Source organism: Equus asinus, chromosome 1, assembly GCF_041296235.1.
Source record: "Equus asinus isolate D_3611 breed Donkey chromosome 1, EquAss-T2T_v2, whole genome shotgun sequence".
Taxonomy (NCBI): domain Eukaryota; kingdom Metazoa; phylum Chordata; class Mammalia; order Perissodactyla; family Equidae; genus Equus; species Equus asinus.
The window spans coordinates 25,931,217-25,958,181 of NC_091790.1; the positions used below are offsets into that span (position 1 = coordinate 25,931,217).

Sequence of the window (26,965 nt, forward strand, 5' to 3'; positions counted from 1 at the left end):
TGGGGACACAGAGTGTGGTCCCGCACCAGCCCTGGCTGCCACCCCTTCGGTTGTCCCAGGGAGCTAGCTCCTGTGTGCCATACCTGCGTCACTTTGACCGATAGGCACTATTAAGGGTTTTTAAAAAAATTATTTTATTTTCGGAGGGACTGGCTGCATGGCCAAGTGGTTAAGTTCGTGTGCTCTGCTTCAGCGGCCCAGGGTTCATCAGTTTGGATCCTGGGCGCAGACCTACACACCTCTTATCAAGCCGTGCTGAGGCGGCATCCCACATGGAAGAACTTGAAGGACTTGCAACTAGGATGCCACACTATGTCTTGGGGCTTTGGGAAGAAAAAAAAAAAAAGAGGACAATTGGGAACAGATGTTAGCTCAGGGCCAATCTTCTTCACCAAAAAGCATACCTTTTAAAAAGAAATGACTTTATTTTCGGTTTGTGTTTTAGATCTCAGTAAATCAGTGTGAATATAGTCGTTTAGGTGCAGTCATTTCTCTTGCTGAAGGTTCATGTACTCCCTCCGAGTGCTGGTGTTGATCTCTTCTGACGGTAGTAACTCGAACCCCGTGTTTACACACAGTGAGGTTGGCTGTGGTTCTCAGCTGACCGTTTATGTGATGTGCCTCTTAATTATCGCCTCCACTGACCTGAGATAGCAGAGCACAGAGAGCTGGAATCAAAGTTCCAGTTCAGACTACCCTCAGACCAAGAAAATCACGCATAAATGGTGAAATGGATTCTGATAGGCTGCTCACGGCGGGCTAATGCACTGTGTTCACGTTGTTCAAAGCACAAGAAAACCTGGACAAAAACAGGGTTGCATTTTGTGCAATGTTGGGTTCACTTGTTGATGTTTCAAGAAAGTCAATTCTCTTTTGTGTCACTTCTCTTCTGAATTTTCCTTAGGGGAAATTTTTTACGGTGGAGCTTTATTTCAATGATTATTTTCTGTCATGTTGAAAATAGAGCATTATGAAAGTTATTTTCGAGCTGCTGATATACATAGATACTGTGCATTGTAGACATCTTAACTAAATTTCGAAAGGAGTGCGTGTATGATGATAATATTGTAATGAGAAAACTATGAGAATATACTTATACAAGAAAATGCTGATATTAGCTATCAAAACATAATTAACTACAATCAGATAATGCTTGTATTTTGACTGTTTTTAACAAATTAGGAGTAAAAATGCAAGAAATTGTGAATTGTGTTATTTTTATGTAGTACTTGTGTTGCAAATGCCTTAAAATTTCAGTCCTGCATGGTAACATGAGACATAACTTGTGAGTTTATTTATACGTACGGTGGAAAGTACGTTGGTGTCAATCTACATTCTTGTTTTTATTGTGCCACTAATATTTTAGGAACGCTGTCAAGATACTGAACCCCTATGGGCCTCAGTTCACACCAGAGTGAGAATTAATTGTATAAATTTATGTTGAAACACCTTGTAAATTACATATAAATTGTATATTACATGTAAATTGTATATCTACTTTGCAAATACAAAGGATTATTATTGGTCAGTGCAGGAGAATGCTAGTTAATTTTTCAATTTCAATTTGTGGTTCCAGTATAATTTAATATATTGTGAATTATATCTTAAAACAAGATTCTCAAGCGATTAAAATGCAATGTTTTTCTGCTTTACCTTTACACATTTTATGCTAATAAGATGGCTTGGAATATGGAAATGTAAAATTTATGAAAGCACTTAAAATAGTGCATTTTTATTTAATATTTGATGATAGTGAAATGTTTCTAATTGTTTTGCAGCACGTCTATTTTAATTGGCATGCCGCTCTCTTTTGTATGTGCAGATTTTCAATTGAAAAAGGGATTGCTGGCCAAGTAGCAAGAACAGGGGAAGTCCTGAACATTCCAGATGCCTACGCAGACCCACGCTTTAACAGGTAAGAAGCAGTTTGTGTCCTCCATCAATTTCTCTGTCCAACTCACACTGGCTGAAACCTCTGCGGAGTTCTGCACATCCCAACTCAATTATGTCTTTCCTCCTTGCTGCTCTGTAGTACTTTCTTTGAACCACCTCTGTTATCGGTAGTCAGTGTTTTCAGAGATTTATAAAAATGATGGATTCTCAATCGTTAAGGATACCCAGCTATAAAAGTTTAAAATGTTATAAAAGCAACTAAAAACCAAGAGTTTAAACTTATAAAGCTACTTTTTTTATTATAGTGTCATCCTTTTGTCCTGAGCATGTTGTCTATCAAAACTTGCCCTAAAAGGCTTTAACAACCAGCAGTAAAAGTACCACTTTTGTTTTTTCTTTTTCTTTTTTTTGTAAGGAGGATTGGCCCTGAGCTAACATTGGTTGCTAGTCTTCCTCTTTTTATTTTTTTCTCCCCAAAACCCCAGTACTTAGTTGTATATCCTAATTGTTGGTCATTCTAGTTCCTCTATGTGGGATGCCACCACAGCATGGCTTGATGAACGGTGCATAGGTGCGCGCCCAGGATCCAAACCAGTGAACACCAGGCCACCAAAGTGGAGTGTTTGAACTTAACCACTTAGTCATGGGGCCAGTCCCCCAAAAGTACCTACTTTTGCTTGCTGGTTCTGTCATTTATTAGCTCTAAAGTGACCTGGAGTAAGTTACTTAATCTCTCTGAGCCTCAGTTTCCTCATCTTTAAAATGGGTAAGATAATGCCTATTTTGTAGTTTTTTGGGTTTTTTTTCGTACTTAGAGAAAAATATTCATAAAATGTCTGGCAACTTTACCTGACACAAAGTAGGAACTCAGCAAGTTACAGCTTTCATCAGATATTATTAAAGTTGACTATTAGGATGGATTATAAAGATTTTTTGTTTTGTTTTGAGTTTCTTTGGAGAACTAGAAACTGAATTATATAATCCAATTATAGTAAATCTCTGGAAATTGAAAGTCTCAAGATTGGTGTTGTGACTTTCACAGTTCAGATATTTTGACAGCAATGTTCGGTTAATTCAAACATTTACTTTACTTTAAGAGACAATTAGATAACATAAGCAATAAGGAAGATTTTTCAGGTATTTGATTAATGTCGAATATATGCCACTCGTATATAAACACAACTATATCCTAGTAGTATGTTTTATCAATAAATTAAGAGTATGCTAAAAAAAGTTTTTTCAAAAAACCCAAACTTGTTATTTTAGTACTTAAATATTAAAAATACTTGTATATCCTTATATAAAACCTTTATATCAAAATTTATGGGTCAACTATTAAGAACATGAAAAATCAAGCAACAGATTGTGAGAAAATATTTGCAAAACATCTATCTGATAAAACACTTGCACCCAGAATAAATAAACAACCCTTCCAACATCATCATAAGATAACTCAATTTAACAAATCAGATACATGATTTTAACAGACACTTCACCCAAGAAGATGTATGAATGGCCATTAAACACATGAAAAGGTGTTTGACATGAGGGAAATGTAAATTTAATTGACAGTGAGATCCTACTACCCCAACTTGAACGGCTAAAATGTGGAAAGATTGTCATTAGCAAGGGTTGGCAAGGATGTGGAGAACCTGGGACCCTCGTATTTGGCTGATGGGGATGTTTAATGATACAACCACTTTGGAAAACAGTTTCACAGATTCTTATAAAGTTAATCACATACTTACTGTATTCAGTCAGCTCCACTCCTAGGTATCTCGCCAAGAAAAATGATAACATCTGCCCACACAAAGTTGTGTATGCAGATCTTTAAACGGGGTGTTATCAAGTAATAATGTCCATTAACTGGTGAATGGATAAATAAAAAGTGATATAGCCATACCATAGAATGCTACTCAGCTATAAAAAGGGCTGATCCACTGACAGGTGCAGCAACACGAATGAATCTCAAAAACCTTACTCTAAGGGAAGGAAGCCAGGCATGAAAGACTGCCCTCTCACTAACTACTTTCTGTTGTGTCCTCGCTTCTGTGAAACTGAGTCCTGTTTTCAAAAAGTGTTTCCTCTGAATCAGGAGTCAGCAAGCCTTTCTATTAAGGCTCAGATAGTGAGTAGTTGTGGCTTTATAGACCATAGCATCTCTGTCACAAGTCCTCAGTTCTGTTATAGGGTGGTAGCATTCCGTTATGCAGTGGTGTGGCTGGATTCCAGTAAAAACTCTGTTTATGCAACAGGAGAGCCAGCTCCGGTGGCCTAGTGGTTAAGTTTGGTGCACTCTGCTTCAGCAGCCCAGGTCCAGCTCCTGGGTGCAGACCCACACTGCTCATCTGTCAGTGGCCATGTTGGGGTGGCAGCTCACATGCAAAAAAAGGAAGATTGGGAGTAGATGTTAGCTCATGGTGAATCTTCCTCAGGGAAAAAGGGAAGATTGACAATAGATGTTAGCTCAGGGCAAATCTTCCTGGGGTGGGGGGTGGAACCCACACAGGAGAGGGCTGCTTTGGCCCATGGGGTATAGTTTGCTGACCCCTGCTCTGAATTTTTAAAGTGATAGCTCCACTTTGTTTGGCAAGTTACATCTCTCATAAGTATGACCAAGTTCAAAGGAACATGTTATTCCACCAAATTTCTTATATTTTTCTCTGAATCTATAGATTGTCTCTGTTCACTTAGTGACGCTGGATACTTAAAACCGAATGATAAGCTAAGAGCCTCCTAGAGGCTGTTCTGAAAAACTCCCTTGAAAACACAAGAACAAATCGGTTAGAATATTTTTGAAAAGGTTTTTAACCCTTTCAAGTGTCACGCTGTCCTTAAATTTAGAAGCCAACAGTTCCATTGCAGTCGATTGTAGTAGAGGCGTGTCGGTTGCAGAACTGGGTTGAGGTTTGTGACAGAATGTGTCATTCGTTTTCCTCTGCCTCTTTTTTCCTGTGCGCTGCTTCGTTCCTGAACGTGCCCGCAGAGAAGTAGACTTGTACACGGGCTACACCACCCGGAATATCCTGTGCATGCCCATCGTGAGTCGAGGAAGCGTGATCGGTGTGGTGCAGATGGTGAACAAAATCGGTGGCAGTGCCTTCTCCAAAACGGACGAGAACAACTTCAAGATGTTTGCTGTTTTTTGTGCTTTAGCCTTACACTGTGCCAATGTAAGTAACGTTTTTTTCAAATGCCTTTTTAACTACTGGATACTCATTATAAAACCTTTTAAATAAAGTCATTGAAGTACGAGTTTTTTTCCTTGTAAGTTTCCTTCAGAGACCAGAAAGAGTGATTCCTGGTCGCACATATTTTAGGAAATGCCTTAAAAAGCCTTGGAAGAAAAAAATAGATCTCCTAATATTTTGCGTTTATTTCAAGATAGGAATTTATTAAAAAGAAAAATGAAGTTAATATAAAGGTAAAGTGTTCAAGCAGAAGGTTTATAGTTCACAACATCTCCTGAAATGAATAAGGAAAATGTTATCTAAACCCTTAATGTTTGTCGTAAGTACTGCATTTGAGATTCTTGTATGAATGAGTGATGACTCACGTTTTTACACCAACCAGCAAAGTGTCAGTTGTGAGGAAAAGTGAGCAATTCAGCATGTTTGTCAGATGCTATAGATAAAAGCTCATTTAGTCCTCACAACAGGATTGCCCTGTTTAATGAATAATAAATTAGGTTTCATTTATTTTATGAAGTCTCACTTTGAAATAGTTGAATTTCTCATCTTTCTCTTATGTTTTTATATTTTAAATGAGTTAAACATTCAGTAAATTCTGTGAACTCTAGTAATCCTTTAGAGACATTACTGGAACTCTGAAGTTAAGGAAATTTTTATTTACCTTCTTAGAAAGCTAAATCAATATAAATGGGAGTTCCCACCTTAGTACTTTAGAGAAATGGCCTTGTTGGAAATTGAACCAAGTTCTGTGCAGTAACCTTATAACTAATGGAAAAAGCTGAGAGATAATTAGCAACAAAAATGGCAAAAAATAATACTCTGGTGACTCGAGATGACCATTTGCAGTTCAGTTAGTGCTATTTAAGAAGAGCACCCATCTTTTCTTTGCGTCACCACTGTGCCCTCTTATGGGGACATTTATTGTTACTTAGCTCATCGGAAGTAAACTAGTACAGTTGTCAAATGTTTTTTGCTTCTGACACTTTCTGTACCTATGACTGACTCTCATAAATAAAAATATTGACAGCTTACATTTGTTTTGTTTAGTTTAAAAGTTGCGGAGAATGTCATTTCCAGTATATTTCTAAATATCGGTTTATGTCATTTTTTAAATGAAGCCACTGGAAACTAAGTACTATAGCAACTTGATACCTGTGTAGACCATTTAAAAAATACAGTGGCAAGCTCTTCTGATTGGAAAATTCAGCATCATTCTTTTCTCTCTCTGAACATGGATTTTTATCAGCCCACAAAAGTTTTTTTCTAATATAATATGTTTCATGCTTTGAAGTATTTTATTAAATTCCCTAAGGTAATATTCTAAAACAAACATGTATAATAATTGTTAAAAATTAATTTTGGGCTGTGGTAGTATATGTCATTATTGTATATATGTGATCAAAGTAACCGTGTTACAAAATTTTGGTAAATAATTATCAAAAATACAAAGTACCAATTATTGGAAATATTACTTATTAATGAGATGGCTGTGGCTTAAAACACAAATAGTTAATATACCCATTCATAAATCTTACCTATTGCTGGGATGAAAGTAAATTTAGCCTAAGTTGTTTACGTTTTCTGTTTTGAAATAATTGCAAACAGAAAGCAAAGTTGCAAAGATGGTACAAAGAACCCCCTTCTACTTTGCTCTGCTCCCCAAATGTTAATATGTTACCAATTTTGCTTTGAGATTCTTTCTTTCCTTCTCCTCTCTCTCTCATTCTAGATATCATCTCTCTCTGATATATTTGCAAGTGTGTTTCAAACAAGAGATCTTATTTTGTCCATTTCTCCCCCCTTCTCACTATTTTAGAAAACAGTTTACACATAAGCCTCTTTATCCGTGTTCTCTTTCTCTGTCTCTCTGAGGCACACATTGATACCCTGAGTCTTAACACCACAGAACTCCTTCTGGCCATCTCATTTCCATCTTTGGAGGTTTTTCCTTGACATTGAGAAATTTGGCTTCCACTATTCAGCATCAATTTTATTCCCACTTGTCCCTTTTATGTTTAAGGAGGCCACAAGAATTGCTTTCATTAATGAGTAGATGGGAACAGACAGAGTTTTATTATAGCAATTTCTCTTACTTTAAACTCCACCTGTGCTAAGATGCCAAAAAGTGCTGATAGTTCTATCATCAAAAATTATTTTTAATGATCTATCTGCTGGAAAGTTATTTAGGTCACCTTCAGTATTTTATGAAAGCTTTAGAAACCACTGTTAGACCTCATTAACACCAACATTTTAAATTGTTCCTTTTGTTTTAAGAGGTTTTGGTATTAGAGAAACCTGAGCAGGGGTTTATTTTGAGATACGAGGTGGGAAAAAGTCATTTTTAGGCACCAGTGAGTATGTGTGAAAGTTAAGGAGGTGAAAATTGATCCTCTTAAAATCTATCCATGTTTCGGGGCTGGCCCCGTGGCCGAGTGGTTAAGTTCGCGCGCTCCGCTGCAGGCGGCCCAGTGTTTCGTTGGTTCGAATCCTGGGCGCGGACATGGCACTGCTCATCAAACCACGCTGAGGCAGCGTCCCACATGCCACAACTAGAAGGACCCACAACGAAGAATATACAACTATGTACCGGGGGCTTTGGGGAGAAAAAGGAAAAAAATAAAATCTTTAAAAAAAAAAAATCTATCCATGTTTCCATGTATCTCTTGAAGAATTCCTGTGTACTTCCAAGAATATGTAAATGTCAGTTAATCACATCTGTGAGCTCCTGCCTTTTCCTCATCATTCCACTTGGTTCTAGAGAATGTACAGAAATATTTATTAAGGTCATAAATCTGAAAAAGCTTTGTGCAGTCTAAAGTGCCTTTTAATTGCCGGTTATTATGAAGTCAGATTAAGCATGTTATTCCTGGGAAATTTAAAATATTTCTGCTCTTGAACAAATTATTGCATCCTTAATAGGAGCATGTTTCCTACATGAGAATTGCTTCTAGTACTCAACCGTGATAATGTAACAGCATATTTTATTGTTGTTTGTCTCAGTGGTCCTGTTTGATTGAGGCCTGTCTAAGAGGCAGGGCACGTGGGCCACACAGACTCTCATCATGTGTCTTTATTCTTCTTTAGTTCATCTGTAGTTCTCTTAGATTCCTCCCCTTTTTTTGAGTTAAAGAGCCATGTCTCTGATTGGCAACGTCTTTTCATTTTTAACAGATAGCTGATAGTACTGTCAATGGAAAGATAACCATTTAGAAAGTCTGAGAGTCGAGTCATTTCCAAACTTAGAGGCAGTTAATTTAGTCATACACATTATGATTTTAAAGAAACAATTTGATATGATGCAAAAAACCAACAAGATGGTCATTTCTGTTATATCTTTTGCCTGGAAAAAGGAATCTTTTCGAGATTAGCTCTGTACATTCTGCGTCAAAAGACGTTTAACGTTAGAGGAGTGTGGAAAAAATCAATATTAAGATGAAGCCTGTTGGCGAGGGATAAATTTAATAAATGGTTTAGCCTTTATTCATTCCTCAATTCAACAACCAAGTAGCGAGTATCCTTTTTGTACCAGATGGTGGATACAATATTACTATAATCAGGACTGCTCGTATTTGATGTCACACTTACTCCGGGACGCGCACTGTTCTGGACACTTTATGTATAAAGACTCATTTAATTAGTCTCACAATGATCCTGAGTGAGGTGATTATTCTCTCTTTTTGACATAAGAAAAAATGTACACATAAAGTTTAATTTGCCCAACTTCACACAGCAAGTATGTGACAGAGCCAGGGTCTCAATGCATGTTTACTGGCTCCTCGCTGTGCTGCCTTTCACTTGACACTGTCCTTCTCTGAAGTTGCTTATAGGAGAGACAGACATTAGATAGAGTTTTAAAGTTTTATATATAAGATATAGAGTAGGTGGTACTTGGGAAAGTATGATTAATTTTTCCAGAAATGGGAAAAAGTTCAGGAAAAACCTTCATAGATAAGGTAATCTAGATTACAGGGCGAAGATAAGGTTAATTAAATAGTGTGAAGTAGATTGATAGAAAGTTTAACAATTCTCGCTATACTTTGAAGGAGAATTATGTAAATTAAATTTGTATTTGTAGATGATGAACTGACTGTTGGGTACAACACTTGAGTTTTTCATATCCCCAACGAAACTTTTCTTAGAAATAATTTAAAATTCATATTATTTGGAAATGGATTATATGACAAAGCTGTCTCCTAAAATTCACCTGTCTCCTTGTTGGTAGGAACATGGTAACACACACGCGCATCTTTCTCTCTATAACATCTTTAATTTGAATACACTAGGAAGAAATTACTGACTAACACCTCCCAGATTACATCTTTTGGATAACATGAAAAATAAAAAGTTTAATCCTTCTCCAAGTCTACAAGTATATAGATAACTAATTTTAACTGAATTAAAAACTTTTTTCTTGCCTTTGAGGCTACGAAATTTATAAATGACATGATTATTTATTCATTCCACTAATAGAAACTGAACACTCGTGTATGTTAGGTACTGTGCTGGGTACAGATTAAGAATGAACGGAGCCAGCCCTGGTGGTCTCGTGGTTAAGATTCGGCCCCCTAACCACCACAGCCAGGGTTCGTTTCCCGGTCGTGGAGCCACACCACCTGCCTGTCAGTTGTCACATTGTGGCAGTGGCTCACATAGAGAGCTAAACTAACACATAGGATACACAACCACACACTGAAGCAGGAAAAAAAAAGAACTGACACTGAAACCTAGGTGGTTTCATGTCCCACGTTTACATATATATATATAATTTTTTTGAAAGTCTAGGCACTGACTACAGGGCAATTTTCCAATCTCAAATTGATTTTAAAAGCATCATTTCCAAGAGGACTTACTCTGCAGTAGATACAGCTTTTCCCTTAGATATTACACTTTTCTTTCGTCTGCTTTTCGAAGTCATTCTCTAAGCACTTTTTGAGTGAAAGCATGCTGCGTATCATTCAAACCTCAGGCTTGAAGTCAGGCAGATGGGCATTTTAATACTAGCTTCATTGTGTTCCAACTTTTTGACCTTGGGCCAGGCGGCTTACTTCTTTGAGCCTCTCTGTCCTCGCCTGATGAGCGGGACTAATGCCCATCTCACAGGGTTGCTGTCAGGACTGAATGAAATAATATGAGTAAAATTCTTAGTACCGTCCCCACTCCATAGTAGATATTCAGCCTTACTCCCTTTGTTTTTTACTCTGCATCATGATATTTATATTTTGTGAATAATCATTATAGCCAATTTCATGAAATCTCAATGCATTGTTATATATATTTATAACAAAGCATTTGGAGAGTCCTCTTGTCACATTTGCAAATCTCACCGTGAAAAGAATTCTCTCTGGTGTTGCATAGAGTAGTTTCCTTGACCTGTCTTTAGGAAAGACAGCATTTTAAACACTTCTACTTAGGATTTGGTCAACCAAAAAAAAAAAATCAGCCCTTCGTGTTTTGGTCCTGTGGTTCCCATAAACTAGAAGAGCTGTGCGGGCATAAGAAGTTGCATTTCAAATGTGACATTTTGGCAACTGTATTTTGAATCTCTCAATTATTTTTCATGAACTCAATTGTTAGGGGGTGTTGGTCTGTCAATTCTTCCTTGGGTTGGTCTCTTCTTTCTTGGATTTATTCATTCATCCATTCGTTTACTTAATCACTTGATATTTCCTTCCTCAGATGCATTTGGAATTACTGTCCCTGTGGGAGACCCACGTGCCCATGATTGCGTAACCCTTTCTCCACGTACCTCCAGTGTTCATTGTTCTCGGTCCACCTTTTTTGTTAGTTAATTCTTTAGCTTGAAATTCTTACGGTATGTCAGTAGTGCAAATTTGGGACAACTACATGAGGTACAGGAGGAGTTTTCATTTCTTCCATGGATGGAGACTATTTATTCTCCACCCACAGCCCCAAGCAGGAACAAGCTCCTTTTATCTTTACAGAGTTCTCAGTGCAGCTCCTCTTCTCACGCAGCCACGGCCAGGTCTCTCGTCCCACACAGGCCTTCAAATCCCAGAACCACGAGCCACAACTCTGCTGGGTCTGAGGTCCCTTTGGTCCACTGCAACACTATGTTATGCTACTAAATAAAGAACACACGGTTTCTTGTTAAACACTTTCCATACCTATCTGGAGTGTCTTTGATTTTAAGACAAGATTAATTTTATTAATTATTTTTTTAATTTTATTGATGTTATCATTAATTAATTAATTTTATTAGTGATATCATTTAATGCTATTGACAAACATCATATTGAAAATATGTATGTTAGCCAATATTTTGTCAATTATAATTGAAATGTGAGTTAAGTTGACTGGAGGAAAGTGCATATAACTTATAAGAGCAGGACAGCTATCAAGACATCCTCAAACTTCTCCAGTAGTTAAGCTCCTTGTATCTTGTGCGTTACCTATACCCAGTGGCATTCTGGTAAAGCCAGCTCTCTAAAAATCAGAATCTTTATTTGTATGTAGTGTTTCCCAATTTCTGTGGTGTATACACTCCCACCATGGGCAATTTCAAGCTCCCAGGTCAGCTACTGGATTCTGAATGGGAAATGATGCGCGTAATTGGCTCCTATAAGACAGTACAGCAAACCACTACCATGCAAGAATAGTTCGCCAGGGGCCGGCCTATGGCACAGCAGTTAAATTTGCACATTCCACTTTGGTGGCCTGGGGTTCGCCGGTTCGGATCCCAGATGCAGACCTACACACTGCTTGTCAAGCCGTGCTGTGGCAGGCGTTCCACGTAAAATAGAGGAAGATGGACACGGATGTTAGCTCAGGGCCAATCTTCCTCAGTAAAAAAAAAAAAAGAAGAAGAAAGAAAGAATAGTTCACCAAAATAAACAATTTTAGGGGGACCTACAACACTGAGAATTAAGTAATGTTCCTGAATATATACTGTTAGTAAATGCTGGTGAGGAGAGTCAACCCAGGCAGATGACCCAGAGTCTGTTCTTAATCACTTTCCCTTGAAGTGACTCCAGGCCTACTGTGAACATTAATTATATCAGAGTGTTTGCTAAACACCATGAGTTCTAAATGTAGTGAGGATGATTGTAGAAATAGGCCACAAAAAAACATTCCAAAGTATCACCAACTAAATGTTCTTGTATGCCAAGAAGTAGGGATGCCGTTTTATGAAATTATGAATGGTTGGTTTCCCTCACCACGTGGTAGAAAAGGCTGTGTTACACTCCTGTTTCCAGGTCATCTTTCTTCTGTCTTCTGTGCCTTGTCTATTCCTAGTGCCTAAGATTGGTGTGCCATCAAAATAAATAGCAGTGCCTCCCATAGGAGTGTCTTCCTGGACAATGAGTCCCAGATTAATTACTCAGTTATCATAGACAATTAGTTTATGCAAAGTCAACTTAAAAAGACAGCACAGTTTTCTACCTTCATTAATAATTGCAGTAGGATGAATAAGGTGAAATCATTTACTAATAATTCTACATTATATTATTTTCTACTATTCACATTGAAAGTCATTTATTTTTTTAACTAAAATATCTATAACATTTGCCAAAACTAATTATTTTTCACAGTAAAGTTAATATGCATGGGTTACCTACACTAATTACAAAATAATAAAAATAAAATTTTAAATTAAGAAATTTTTATATTTGCAAACATTATACATTTATAAATATAAGCTTATAAATAGAAATAAAGTTCATTATAATTTGAGGTCATAAGCCTGTGAAATGATGGTAAAAGGAATAACTACTTTACAGGATTTTTGTGAGAATAACGTGAAAAAGTGTCATCAAAGAACTTAGTATGCTGCCTGCCACATGATAAGTGGTCAATAGTATTAATGATTATAATGGCAATATTATTTTGCTGTTTAATGTAGTTACTTTTACTAGCAACTTTCCCAAAACAATTCACAATTACGAAGACGGCGTCGAAGTGTACGTTCACTTCCATTTTGCTACCCAAGGATTTGCTGCTTGTGGCAAAGTACTTGGAAGAATGGCTGAATTTGTAGATTATTTACACATGCGTCTTTCACAGAATGATAAATATGCCAAATTGGCTGAGCGTTTCTGGTGACAAAGGCAGTCAATATTTTGTTCCTAAGCAGATACATGCAAAGAAATAAACAACGTTTAATCTGAACTTTCAGATTGCGAGTGATGTTAACACTGAATAAGAAAATAAAGGCTTTTCCAAATAAACTCATGCTGTGAAGAGAGCACTTTGAAAACAGATGTTTGCAAGTATTTTCATTGTCCTGTGACTTTTTTGCTGTCATATGTATGTGTCATTCATACAAATTATCACATGCCTTTAAAGACTGGGAGCCGAAATTTTTAACTAGCTTTGCTGAGGTTTATCAATATCCAGTGAACTGCAGATGTTTGTGGAGTGCACAGTTAGACAAGTGTTTATACCCCTCCCCCGTGAAAACATCACTACAGTCAAGATAATGGATGTATCCACACCCCCACAAGTTTCTGTCCATCCTTTATAATCCTCCCTCTTACCCCTCTGCATCTTTATCCCGCCACATTGAGGTAACCACTGATCTGTTTTCTGTCGCTGTAAATTACTTTGCATTTTCTAGAATTATTTTACACAAATGGAATCATAAAATCTGTATTCCTTTTCGTCTCTCTTCTTTCACGCAGCATAATTATTTTGAGATGTATAAATAGTTCATTCTTTTTTCTTACTGAGTAGTATTCCATTGTATGCACAGACTGTAAACTGTTTATTTTGTCACCTGTTCATGGACATTCGAGCTATTTCTAGTTTTTGGCTTTTACAAGTAAAGCTATGGTGAACATAGGTGCACAAGTCTGTGTATAGACATGTTTTCATTTCTCTTGAGTCAATAGCTAGATGTGGAGCGGTTGGGTCATAATGTAGGAGAGTATTTACTGTTCAGGAAACTGCCAAAGTGTTTTCAGAAATGGTTGTACCCTCGAACATCCCAGCATCATTGTACATGTCCCCTTTCCTCCACATTTGCCATCTCTATGCCTTTTTCCATGAAGTGTCTTCTCAACTTGTTTGTCCATCTTTTGTTTGTGATTATTTTCTTATTATTGCTTTTTGGTAGTTCTTTATATATTCTAGATTCAAGTCATTTATCGGGTGGGTTACTTGTAAACATTTGCTCCCAGTGTTTGGCTGTCTTGCTTAAAGTTCTTTTAAGCAGTTTCTTTCTAAGAGTAGTTTTTCACTCTGAAGAAGTCCAGTTCATCAGTTCTTCCTTTTATGATGATGCTGTCAGCCTTTTACCAAAGAAATATTTGCCTAACCTAAGCTCACGAAGATTTTATCCTGTGTTTGAGAAAACCTTCAAGAAGTTTTATAGTTTTAGGTTTTACGTCTAGGTCTATGATCCATTTTGAGTAAATTTTTGTGTATGGTGCAAGGGAAGGGTCAGAATTTGTTTATTGGTTTATTTCACAAATGAGTGTCCAGTTGTTCCGTCACCATTTGTGGCTTAGACTCTCCTTTCTCACTGTCTTGCCTCTACATCCTGATTGAAAATCCACTGACCGTATTCATTTAGGACTACTATTTTCTCTTGAGGAACTCACCCTTTTATCATTTGAAATGACTTTCTTTATCCCCAGTCATAGTCTTTGCTCTGAAATCTACTTTGTCTGATGTTAATACAAACACGCTAACTTTCTTTTGACTGGTGTTAAATGGTGTGTCTCTTCCATCCTTTCACTTTTACTCTGTTTGCGTCTTCTTATTTACAGTAGGATTCTTGTAAACAGCGTAAGTTAGGTGCTTTTTTATTCTGACAATCTGACAATCTTCGCCTTTTAATTGGCATTTTTAGACCAGGCCCATGTTGTGTTTACATGTACATGCACCATCTTATTTCTTTTCTGTTTGTTCCATCTCTCCTTTGTTCCCTTTACCTCTCTTTCTGCCTTCAAAATTGAATGCTTTTGATGATTATATTTTATGAAACAACTTTTAGCTAATTCCAATCTTCCTCATGAAGAGTTTCATTGGTTTTGAACCTGTTTGCTAATACATAAAAATGCAGCTGATTACTTTGCAGGATTAACTGATTGAGATCAGGGAAAATCTGAATTTCAACCCAAAATATTAGTGATTAGGGAACAAAACTATAAGTTCAGAACAGCTACCTTTCTTCCCTTTGGATCAACATACGTTTTGGCATATCTTTCTCAAACAGTATAACTGACATTCTAAATGCTGAAATAAATTAAGCTGAACCAGACATTAACATCAGTATCTTACAAACTTTTAAAGAAAAAGCTTGACAATTGATAGCATACATTTAATTACAGTGCTTTTATTTTAAAATACATAATTGTTTAGTAAGAACAAAGAGTCTTGTTCAGTAAGTAAATAAAACCTTTTAAAAATAGATGCTTTTCATTTTTATCTTTTCTAGCTTTCTATTTTAGTCTGTGTTTTATAATATAAATAAGATATGAGCACAGTGCCTGTGCATGGAATTCCTGCAGGAGTCTACATTTGTCGAGAGTGCATCTCCAGAATTCTTTTGCTGACAAAGGTCTTCACAAACATTTTAGAGACTTCCTGGACTAGAGGACTTTGACATCACCAAATTAGGCTAAATATTTTTTTTAAAGGAGACGTAGAAAAAATATCTTAACTCCTGACTCATTTAGTTGCTGTCTTCGTCCGTTCAGATTGCTGTAACAAAATACCGTAAACTGGGTGGCTTATAAACAATAGACATTTATTTCTCACAGTTCTGGTTGCTAGGAGTCCAGGAACAAGGCACTGGTAGATAAATACCCAGTAATCTTGCTACCCAGAGATAATGTCTGATAAAAAGCCACTTGTTACAGAATCTAATAAGTCTTTTAAAAGAGAGAGAACATTTTTTTAACAACTGTTTTGTGTCTTCAAAGTGACAGTGTGGGTATCTTCAGTGTATGTGGCAATGAATAGTGATAGGTAGTAATATTAGGTGATGGATAGTGACGTTAGTTAATGGATGGTAATAGTATTTTCAGTTATAGTTCTGATTCTTTTACTCCGAATTCTGAACTTTCGTGATGTAACTATTTTAAACGTTCTTGTAGTTTATTTTGTGTTTACTGGACTTGCTTTCCAGATGTATCATAGAATCCGTCATTCAGAGTGCATTTACCGGGTCACCATGGAAAAGCTGTCCTATCACAGCATTTGCACCTCAGAAGAGTGGCAGGGCCTCATGCGTTTCAACCTTCCAGTGCGTCTCTGCAAAGAGATTGAGCTGTGAGTATCCTGCCTCGTCAGTGTCTTCAGGAACAGACTTTTAATTTGGTTGAACTTAGAGTGAAGTGGGTCACAGAATTAGAATCACTAATCTATTGTTAGTGATTCTATATTGGATTCTAATTCTATTTAGATCTAATTCTAAATAGATTGTGATATAGAATTAGAATTACGACAGTAGTTTCCTGTTGCCATTTTCCTCTTTGGAGGTGATTCCAAATTTTAGGATAGAACTTGGAAGGTGAGATCTCTTTATCCGGGGAAGAAAAAGAAAAATCTGGAGCCAGCCCTGATGGCCTAGTGGTTAAAGTTTGGCACACTCTGCTTCAATGGCCCAGGTTCGGATCCCGGGCGCGGAACCACACCACCTGTCTGTCAGCAGCCATGCTGTGGCGGCAGCTCATACAGAAGAACTAAAAGGACTTGACAGCTAGAATATACAACTATGTACCAGGGCTTTGGGGAGGAGGGAAAAAAGAAAGAGAGGAAGATTGGCAACAGATATTGGCTCAGAGTGACTCTTCCCCAGCAAAAAAAAAAAAATCTGAACACCATTTTGAAATGAGTTCACCTAAAGGTTAGCTTTTCTCATTAGTCTTTTGCACGCTTTACACCATATAGTTAATACTCAAAATGGCATTTAATATCAGATATCTAAAAGTTTTCATTTCTGTATGAATTTAAATTTACCAATTAAATTTAAGAATGTGGTAGTCATTAATTTAGCTTTCACACTTTGTTTTCTAATCCTGTGCTAATACGTATGCGTAGTAGGACCTGGGATAATTTGTATGCCCATCATAAGTGCAAGCCAACACCATTTAACTACACAGAAAATCTTCAGAAGTGACCCAGAGCTGATACTTGCCTTATATTTGGAAATATAATGTTGTTGAATTAGTTAAAGAAGGAGACCATTGGACTGAAGTGGCTCGAATGTCCTGGTGGCCCAGGGAGTCAAACCAAACTCTAAGCCTGTCCATCCCTCAAAGTTATGAAATCAAAGGCTAAGCACAGCCCATCACACACAGCCAGCTAGGCTTTAGCTGCAGACAATCAAATAATGTCCTTTCTCTGCTTCTGCACCTTCTCTGTCTAAGTCTTTCCCTGAGCTCCTGTCTGCGGAGCCCTCCTAACCACTTCCAGTTTGGCACCTCCCCCTTTGAATTGATTTTTGCTCGAGTAAACTCTTACAATGTTTAATATCCCTCAGTTTACCTTTTAATTCTGTATAAATAGTATGTATTGTGACATAATAAGAAATATATATGTATTTGGTCTTTTAGCTGGCTTCTGGCACAGAGCTCCCAAAACCCTTGTTATTTCCTGAGTGATGTGGGTGACGGGGAGTCTGTTCTTCTCCGTAATAAACGTCTTTCAACCACACATGAGTTCATGCTAATGAATGACTCTTGGAGGATGGGGGGTGATTGCCAGAGGAACCCACCCTGTGATGAGAAGGTTGGCATTTTCAGCTCCACGAAGGACCTTCTGGGAGGGCGGAGGGGCTGGGCATCGAGTTAATCACCAATGGCCAATGATTTAATGTCATGCCTATGTAATGGAACCCCCATAAAAACCCTAAACAAGGGGTTCGGAGAGCTTCCAGGTTGGTGAACACAAGAAAGTAATAGAAGGGGGGCTGCCTAGAGAGGGCACAGAAGCTCTATGACCCTTTCCACATACCTTGCCCTATGCATCTCTTCCATTTGGCTGTTCCTGGGTTGTATCTTTTGTGATAAACTGGTGATAGTGTTTCCCTGAGTTCTGTGCACTATTGTAGCATGTCATCAAACCTGCAGAGGAGTTGTGGGAACCTCTGTTTTATAGTCAGTGGTCCGGAAGCATGGGCGTCCTAGACTTAGAATTCGCATCCCAAGTGGGACTGAGCCCTTAGCCTGTGGAGTCCGTGCCAACTCCAGGTGGGGTGAGAAATTGTTTTCTAGAATATCAACTGGTGTCTGCAAAGGATTGGAGAATTGGTTGGTGTGGAAAACTCATACATTTGGTACCACCAGTGTTACTAGACGAAAATGGTTTCTTTTAATACTTTACCATTGTTTATTCGAGTTAAATGTTAGTAACTAAATTAGCAAATAAAAAATAGTCCATAACTTTGGATGTTTATGTTTATGAAATTTTTCTCTCGATTTAAGTACGAGATAGAATAATTTTCAACTCTAAAAAAATTTTTCCCAAGTTTTTTCACCCTTATCTATGTGCTGTGTAATATATGTGTATTATTCATAATTTTTCTTTGTACTTTTTCATTGCTCTGGTAACAACCACAACATCCTTTTTTACAGGTTGTTTAATAGAAAATTAAGCGATGGCTTAAAAATTGGAGCAGGTTCTGAAGGGAATGTGTAGAATTTCCTCCTGGAAACCTTTAAATACAACAGAGATGTTGACTGCGAAGGCAGGAAAAGAAATGGCTGAACTCTCAGATTTTTCCTAGTTTCTCGATAGACAAAAAGTTAAATTAGTTTCTTTACTTGTTATCATATTTATCCTAATTATATTTAAGAATAAACTGAATCTTCTTTTCATTTCAGATTCCATTTTGACATTGGTCCTTTTGAAAACATGTGGCCTGGAATTTTTGTCTATATGGTCCATCGGTCCTGTGGGACATCCTGGTATGAAAGATCTAAAAGCTTCTTTTTTTAAACTGTTGAGTGATGTGACCTCTTCCTCTCCCTTCCTATATGCCTTGCCACTTTCTTGGTTGATAATCACCTTAAAATATGCCATATATAAATTATTCTTTTAATATTCAAATTTTAAAAATGCTAAATATGTTGGACAAATCCACAGCCTTTTAAGACGTGCCATAGAGGCTGCCAAGCTCTCTGGCAATATGGCTGTCCCTTGGCTAACAAGCTGGTATCTTAACCAGGTGATCATAAAAATATAGGTTAAAACCGCTTTAGGTTATTTAACTGAAAGACACAGGGGTTACTACTCAACATAATTACATACTATTTTAAAGTATGCTTTGGATTATATGCATGGATTTTGCAGCAACTTGCAAATTTATGGACTAGATGTAAAAGAAACATGTCTTCTAATTCCAAGCCTTTAACTTTATTAGTAATTAAATTATGGCCGTCTTTCATTGCAAATCTTTCCCCTCTCACTCTGGCCTGTCCTAGAGGCCTTTCATGACTTTATGTCTGACCTTTTACAGCCTAAACACACATGACTTAGAATGCAAGGAATAATTTTCTTCTTCTCTTTTGTACTTATTGACTCATTAAATGGCTTATAAAGGCTCCTCGTTTCTCTAGAACTAAATTGTCACTCTTTTTCTACTTAGTTCTCTCAGTGACTTTTGTAAATTGCTGTTTTAAAACCCAGGAAAACTAATCCCAGTTATTTCTTAGATATCAATTGAGAATTTGACCAGTTGGAACTCTTACAATGAGATACCCTTTACTTCAAGGATATTTGAAAAATTTCACTAGAGAAAAAAATGAAGGTTATATATTTTTAGAAGTTTTATGAACTCATCTCTTTGGTATTTCAAAGAGCCCTGTTTTATATTAATGTGCTTTTGTTGTAAGCTGCCTTAAATCCATTGAGAGTGTTGGTAGGGCCTTAAATACATATAAATACATGATAATAATATAAAATAAAATACAATACTATTGTACGATAAAAATATATGTCATATTCTTTCACGTACTGTGTCAGGATTTGAATATGGTCCTTTGCCACTTAGTCACTTGAGTGTACCATGATAAATTAGATTCATTTTGAAAAGATAATCACTCATCTAGAAAATCCTTGTGGTATACACATTTGCAGTTCGTGAATCTGAATATGCTTTTTGGAAAATATTAGCTCAAAATATTCTGGAGCAGGATGATGATATGTTGTCTGTTGAGCACTGTGGGACGTCAGGAATGCCTGAATGGTGAGGATGGTAATGACAGTTAATGATGGCAACTCCCTGCTAATTCTAGTCCCTGCTCCAATTAATGGATCAGAAGCAAAGCTATTAAGGAGTTCCCTTCTCTCTGAACTGGCTAGAGAAATAGAAGGGAAGGGGTGAGGCTCCAGTGCTCTTGGAAATCCATCTTTGTAGAAGTCCCATGGTTGCACATGTGGAAGGGTACAGACGTGTGTGTATCTAGACCAGAGGTCTCTCCTAGAATGTATTGATTCTCTACCAGTCTCTCTCCTAACAATTTCTTCTGTACACAGCTTTGAGCTTGAAAAGTTGTGTCGTTTTATTATGTCTGTGAAGAAAAACTACCGGCGGGTCCCCTATCACAACTGGAAGCATGCGGTCACAGTGGCCCACTGCATGTATGCCATCCTCCAGAACAATCACGGGCTCTTCACCGACCTTGAGGTGGGTGTGCACACACTTTTTCCTTCTGTTCCACATAACCTGAGTGAATTTAATCCTCCGTGTCTGGAGCACAATTATGACATGGTTATGGGACGTGTTGTTCCAGGTCAAATTTTGGTTCAGTGAATTAATAGAGGCACATTTTAAAGTTTGCTCCACCCAATCATTTATCCTGTTATTTTGTATAAGGAAAGTGGATACAGAAGTTCTAACTTCACTAAAATATGCTCCAAGGGATCACTAATTTTTGTAGTCTCTCTTCCCTATTAAAGCTAAAGTTTTCTGAAAGGATGTAAACAAAGTGATTTTCTCTCATCGCCCGTATGCCCTGGGTAGTGTAGACACGTCCTACTGAATTGAGAACCTAGAGCATTACACGCAATTAAGACATAAATGCTTATTTGATTTCCTCTAGCAGAAGGAAACAAGGGCTTTCTGATGTTTCACTGCTTTGTCTGACTTTACATACCCAGAGTTGGTTACATACTGGAAACTCTCCAGATCTCAGAGTTAGAAGGTTTAGGGACTGCCTCGTTCATCCATGCACCACTGTCGAACTCCTTCCTGAAACCCCCGGCCCAGGACTTGGTGATCTGAGCGCCTTAGCCCCAACTGTTGCCGCTCCTCCGTCTACACCATCCTGACCACCAAGTGCATCCTCTCTCCGCGCGATCCTGGCGGTGCCTATGGAAGCCCTAACTTGAGCCCAACTTCTCTCCTCCGTAAAACTGGTGTCTTGCTTTGGCAGACGTCTAACCATGAGAGAAGGGAGCTGTCATCTCTGTGATAAAGAAATTGTGCTCTTCCTAAGGTCACATTCACATTAGAGCCCAGTGCTCCTGAGGTCCAGTCCTGCCCTTTTTCCATCCTGTCAGACCAAATTCACAATCTGGGCAGGAAATTTGGAAGGTACATTTTAGAAAACAATAATATTTTAAAGAAGGAGTCAAAATTTCTCTCTTTTTTTTTAATAATCTTTAGTTGGGTCTGAATCTATTAAGTAATTTATTTATCACCAAAAAAAAAAAACCCCAGATGAAATTTGTTCTTTTTTCACATAAATTTTTCTAAACAATTTTCCATTCTGTTGAACCCCATATTTTTGAGACTTTCAGGATTTTCTCCACTCAGTTTCTTTTAACAAAGCAATTTCATTGTCTCCTTGCCATAGGATAGCCCGTGAGTTTGAGAGTTATAGGAATTACACTTTCGAATTGCATTGAAATTTATATTCGAAAATGGAAAATTTTAAGATAAGTGAGAAAAATTTTGTTATATATTGACTCTCATTTAAGTTCCAATTCATTTTCAAAGTTATATCATTATATTTTTCCAAAGACTCAAGTCTTTTTGGCTAAACATAAACCCAAAATAACATATGTTAAATATTTAAAATATATTGTATAAAGAGGATATTATATCTCTATTAGAGCTACTAGAAATTATTATTTGATCTTGTTAAACGAAAATGTTTAACAAAGGTAATTCTTTACTTTGTAAATTATTTTCACATGCTTGTTTCTGGGATATTTTTAATAAAACTATTGAACATAACATCAATAAAAATAAAATTGGTTAAAAAAATTGGAAAGATGTGCATAAGAGCTTTTGTCTGTTGTGCAAGATTTTAAAACCTTGACATTTCTTACCAGATTCATCATGGTTGACACAGCAGCATAAAATATGGAAACAGCCCCCAAATAAATGATGCTCAGAACACAGCTAATTCAGTTATCTTAAGACCACTAAGCGCGTAGGCTTGATAACAGCAGATATCATCAGTTTAGGAGTGTGGGTGCTCTGAGAGACCTCCCACCCCCTTGGGTTGCAGGAGAAACTAGTTCTTCTCAATGATGGTAAAGACGGAACAGGACTCAGATAGGCACAGATAAACTTGTGGGGATTTCTGCAGACTCTCCCGCAACCCCCATAAATATCTGCCCTCAGGGGACTCTGCCTTAACAGACTCTCCAGAAGGATTCCCTAGGCTCCTACCCAGAGGTGACCCTTCCACTTGACCTTGTCCACCACCACCACTCTTGAGGTCACTGCCCTAGCAATTCTTCCTGTCTCCTCCATTAGCATGTTGGACCATGTCATCTGCATGCAGCATGCTGTTGTTTGTTACTTCCTTCTTGACATACACTCTCCATCTGCCTCTCTGCTCAGCTCCTTCCTGATTTCTCAGCTCTTCTTTGCTGCAAACCCTTGGAAGAGTTGCCGTACTGGCTGGCTCCAGCTCCTCTCCTCCCTTTTTCTCTGAAATCACCCCTGATCAGGCTCCTGCCCCTCACACACCAGAAAATGCTGTGGTCCGGGTCCCCAGTGCCCTGCGTCTTGCCAGCTCTGAGGGTTGGTGAGCAGTGTTTCCTCTGTGAGCAGCTGTCTTCAGCTGGTTCCTGGGACACCTCCCGCCGCACTGGCTGCTCTTCCTTAGTTTTGCTGGGTTTTGGAATGTTTTGGGGGTTTTTTTTGAGAGACTCTTTCTCTTCACTCAGACTTCTTAAAGTTGGGCTTTTGAGGGTTAGACCCTTGACCTCCTCAGACCTCACAGGACAACCTTGGTGAGCTCATCCAGTCCTGTAGCCCTAAATGCCATAGGTACACCGACCATTTCCTTTCTCCAGCAGAGACCCATCCCCTAAAGGTTAGACTTAAACAGCCAATTGTCTGCTCAAAGTCTCCCTTGACTGTCAATTAGACATCTCACCTCGCCCCAAAACCAAACTCCCGTCCTATCCCCTCCAACCGGCTCCACCTGCAACTTTCCCCATCTTAGTCGGTGACAATCCTGTTTCTAAGGCCGAAAACCTTGGAGTGATGCTTGACTCCTCCTTTCCCCTCTCCATTGTCCTGCCCTTCTTTCCTTTCACAAACAGGCTGCCAGAAAATCCTGTTGATTCTGCCTGCAAAATCCATCCAGAGATTAATCACGTCTCGTAACCTCCACTGCTAGCATCCTGGTCCAGGCTTCTATAACATTTTGCCTGAGTTACTTCAAAGCCTTCCCACTGGTCTCTCTTACCCTCCTGGAGTCTGTTCTTAATACAGTTGCCAGCATGGTGATCTGTAAAAAAATGTGAGTTAGATGATGTCACCGCTCTGCTAAAAATCCTATAATCATTCCCTGGTTCATGCAGAGTAGAAGGCCTCTAAGGTCTTCACCCTCTGTTCTCCATCCTTTTCTCTGTCCTCCTCTTCTGCAGCCCCTGGGCCACCTTCCTGATGCTCTGACTCTCAGGGCAGGCTCACCTGCAGGGACGGGCTCTGACTGCCTCCCCACCCACCCCAGTGCTCTTCTCTTGGAACCTCCTGCTTCTCTCCTTCAGCTTCCCATCTCTGCTCACCTCTGACTTCCCATGGCCCGCCCTGACTGCTTTATTTAGGACCCCGCCTGCCTCCTGCTAATCCCCTTCAGCTGTTTCTCCTTTTCTATATAATTTACCATTTTCTCACATGCCTTTTTGATGATGACAGTACACTGTTAGAATCTACAGTTGAATAGATTTTTGAACGAAGAACCGAAACCATCCTCTCCTTGTACAGACTTGCTTCGTCTGTAATTCTTTGAAACATTTGCTTTAATTTGATGCCACCTGCACTTTTTCCCAGAGTTGAGCAGGAAAGCTCAAGAATAATTTGACTGCCAAGTTCATAAGCAGAAAAACAAAGAAGGAGGTTAAGAAAGAAGTGAGATTAACTGGAATTTCAAGGATTCATGAGGATGTTGGCGATAGTAATGGCAGAAGTTAATGTGATAGGAATGGTAAGCTGTAAGTCTCCTTGCATCCTCTTCCTTTGTTTTGAACTATGTGCACTGTGTTATTTTCTTAAGCGCAAAGGACTGCTAATCGCATGTCTGTGTCACGACCTGGACCACCGGGGCTTCAGTAACAGCTACCTGCAGAAGTTTGATCATCCTCTCGCCGCTCTCTATTCCACTTCTACTATGGAGCAGCATCATTTCTCCCAGACGGTGTCCATCCTCCAGGTGAGGTGACCCAGGGCCGCAGGCGTGCCTGCCACCTCTGCTGTGTCGGAATGATCTTCTAAGAGACGTTAATGCTTTATAAGTAAAAGACGGCTCTTGTTTTGGCTCCCTTTAAAACCAGTAGCTACGTTTTATTGTACAACCTTATATTTATAGCCACCATTAGATAATTTCAGTTTTTGGATAAAGAATTCTTTGTGAAGATTTTGAATATATGTGTTCTGGAGTCACATTTAATTTTTAAGTACATGATCCCATGAGGCAAATTTTGTTTCACATGGTTTAATTTAATTTATGTGGATTGTCATATTCTTGAACCAGAATGTATTGAACAATAAATCTTGAAAGTTAGGCAAATCTATGGTTTTAAAACCTTGCGTTGAAGTCGTTTTATTTTCCCTTCAACGTGTTTAGTTTTTTGTTTTGTTGCTTTTAAGGTGTTCTTGGTGATTGATCTGTGTGACAGATCTCACTTCACTTTAAGATATATATGCGCCTTCTTCACTTTAAACATTTTTCCTCAAACTCAACAAGGTAGCTATTGCCACATGATGGTTTGGCTCTTCTCAAACGTTTGACTTAAGATTAGTGGACCCTGTTTCTTCCCCTCACCGTCAGCACCTCAGAGGAGGAAGAGAAATCCTCCTTAGGTCTCCTGGTTATGCGTCTAAGGAAGGATTTTCATGTTCAGGGTTGCTTAACAAAACCCTGGCAGCGCCTTTAGCAGCACCTGGCAGAAGGCAAGTTGTGAAGCAGAAAGATGCTGGCCACTTGGTGTTCTTTCTTGTGTAGCCCAGGCCTCCCTCTGGACACCCAGGGTATTTTCCCTTCCATCAGCTTCTCCTCCTGGCTCATTTGTCCTCACCACCCAAGTGATTGGTAGGACTGCATGCTCGGACCTTTGTGAAACCCAGCAAAACTTACCTGTCCAGGCCCCATTTCCTGAAGGCCAACAAGGTAAATGATGGACTTGCTGAGTTGTAAGCACTATTCGAATTACCTGCTGGGTAAAAGCAAGAGGTATTTTAAATATGGAACTATTTTAGTCATTTTCCAGCCATATCCAGCAGGAAGCTGAATGTTCCGCTTGCTCACGGCCTGGTTCTCTTCCTGAAAGCAATTAGTCAGCATTCCTAATATTCTCTCAACACCAATCCTTTTGTTTTTTTTTAATGATACGTGGATGGATGATGGATAGATACGTAAAGACACACCCAGAAACTTAAGTAGGATAAAAGATGTGTGTGGGTATATATATATTTGTGTGTGTGTGTGTATCTGTGTGTGTGTGTGTATATATGTGTATGCACATATATACACACACACACTCACGCACGTATATATAATGCATGCTTTTTGTAAAGAGACAAACATTACAGAACTTTGTGATAGTTGATAATTACTTTGCCCTTACTCATCATGTGAGGCTGTTTATTTGTACAGGAAGAAGGGTAAATGTCACAAATGACATCAGGATGCCTCCATTTAGAAATCATTAGGACTCCCTGAATTAGCACCCCATGTCCTAAATGAATTCATACATTCGACTATGACAACCTCTCTAGCAATTGAATCTGCAAATGAATTTTCATAGCCTTTATAACATTTCATTGGAGAACTCATTTTAAATGTAATAGAATTAGTTTTGAAATAGAGCAGGATTGCAAAGTCCATTGCTGCTGAGTGGAAGAGAAAATAAACCATGTAATCTAGCAGGGATACAAAGCAGGTGGGAGTGGAGAGGGTCTGGACCACCCCAGAATGACTGCCCCTATTTGCTGCCATCACCCATGGAGGTTCAGAGTGGTTTGTCTCATTTTTCAGCAAACCCTCAGCAATGCGGGGGTTCCACGTTACATAATGCAATGTTCTTAGAATGGTCAAAACACAGTAACTGGAAATCAGGCAAGCTTTTGGCATCCAGAAAGTTGTCGGAGAACAGTTAGATTCCAGGTGTGAGGGATGGGATTCCAGTCACTGGTGAGGCAGTAATAGGACGCACTTGTTCTCCTGTCTTTAGAGAAGAGCAGGTACTCAGTAGATTATAGGAGCAGAAAGCCAGGAAGAGGAACTGGGCATTGCCATAGATTCAGGTGAAAAGCCCACCATTTAAAAACTGAATCTGTATCCTGGATTGACCAGAACCTCTTGTGTGAGCTGTGACAGGGAGAAGGATATTGGGGCCATGAACAGATGGCCCCATCTCCATGGGCTGGAGGATTCAGGAAAGGTTTCCTCCCTTTTCTGGAAATTTCTTTACTCTCTACTGATTTTACATTTTTGCTCATGATACTC

General features: G+C 38.5%; 1 protein-coding gene across 7 annotated transcripts in view; it reads left to right on the forward strand.

Annotated features, from left to right (window-relative positions):
* PDE10A (phosphodiesterase 10A) overlaps window positions 1–26,965 on the forward strand; it is a 547,546-nt gene that overhangs the window by 489,510 nt on the left and 31,071 nt on the right. For all 7 annotated transcript variants that reach the window (XM_070518672.1, XM_070518620.1, XM_070518469.1 and 4 more), the window contains 6 exons: window positions 1,823–1,915; window positions 4,880–5,066; window positions 16,177–16,319; window positions 18,875–18,958; window positions 20,529–20,679; window positions 24,515–24,670. In XM_070518672.1, the coding sequence (XP_070374773.1) occupies window positions 1,823–1,915; window positions 4,880–5,066; window positions 16,177–16,319; window positions 18,875–18,958; window positions 20,529–20,679; window positions 24,515–24,670 (814 nt within the window). The remainder of the gene's footprint in view (window positions 1–1,822; window positions 1,916–4,879; window positions 5,067–16,176; window positions 16,320–18,874; window positions 18,959–20,528; window positions 20,680–24,514; window positions 24,671–26,965) is intronic.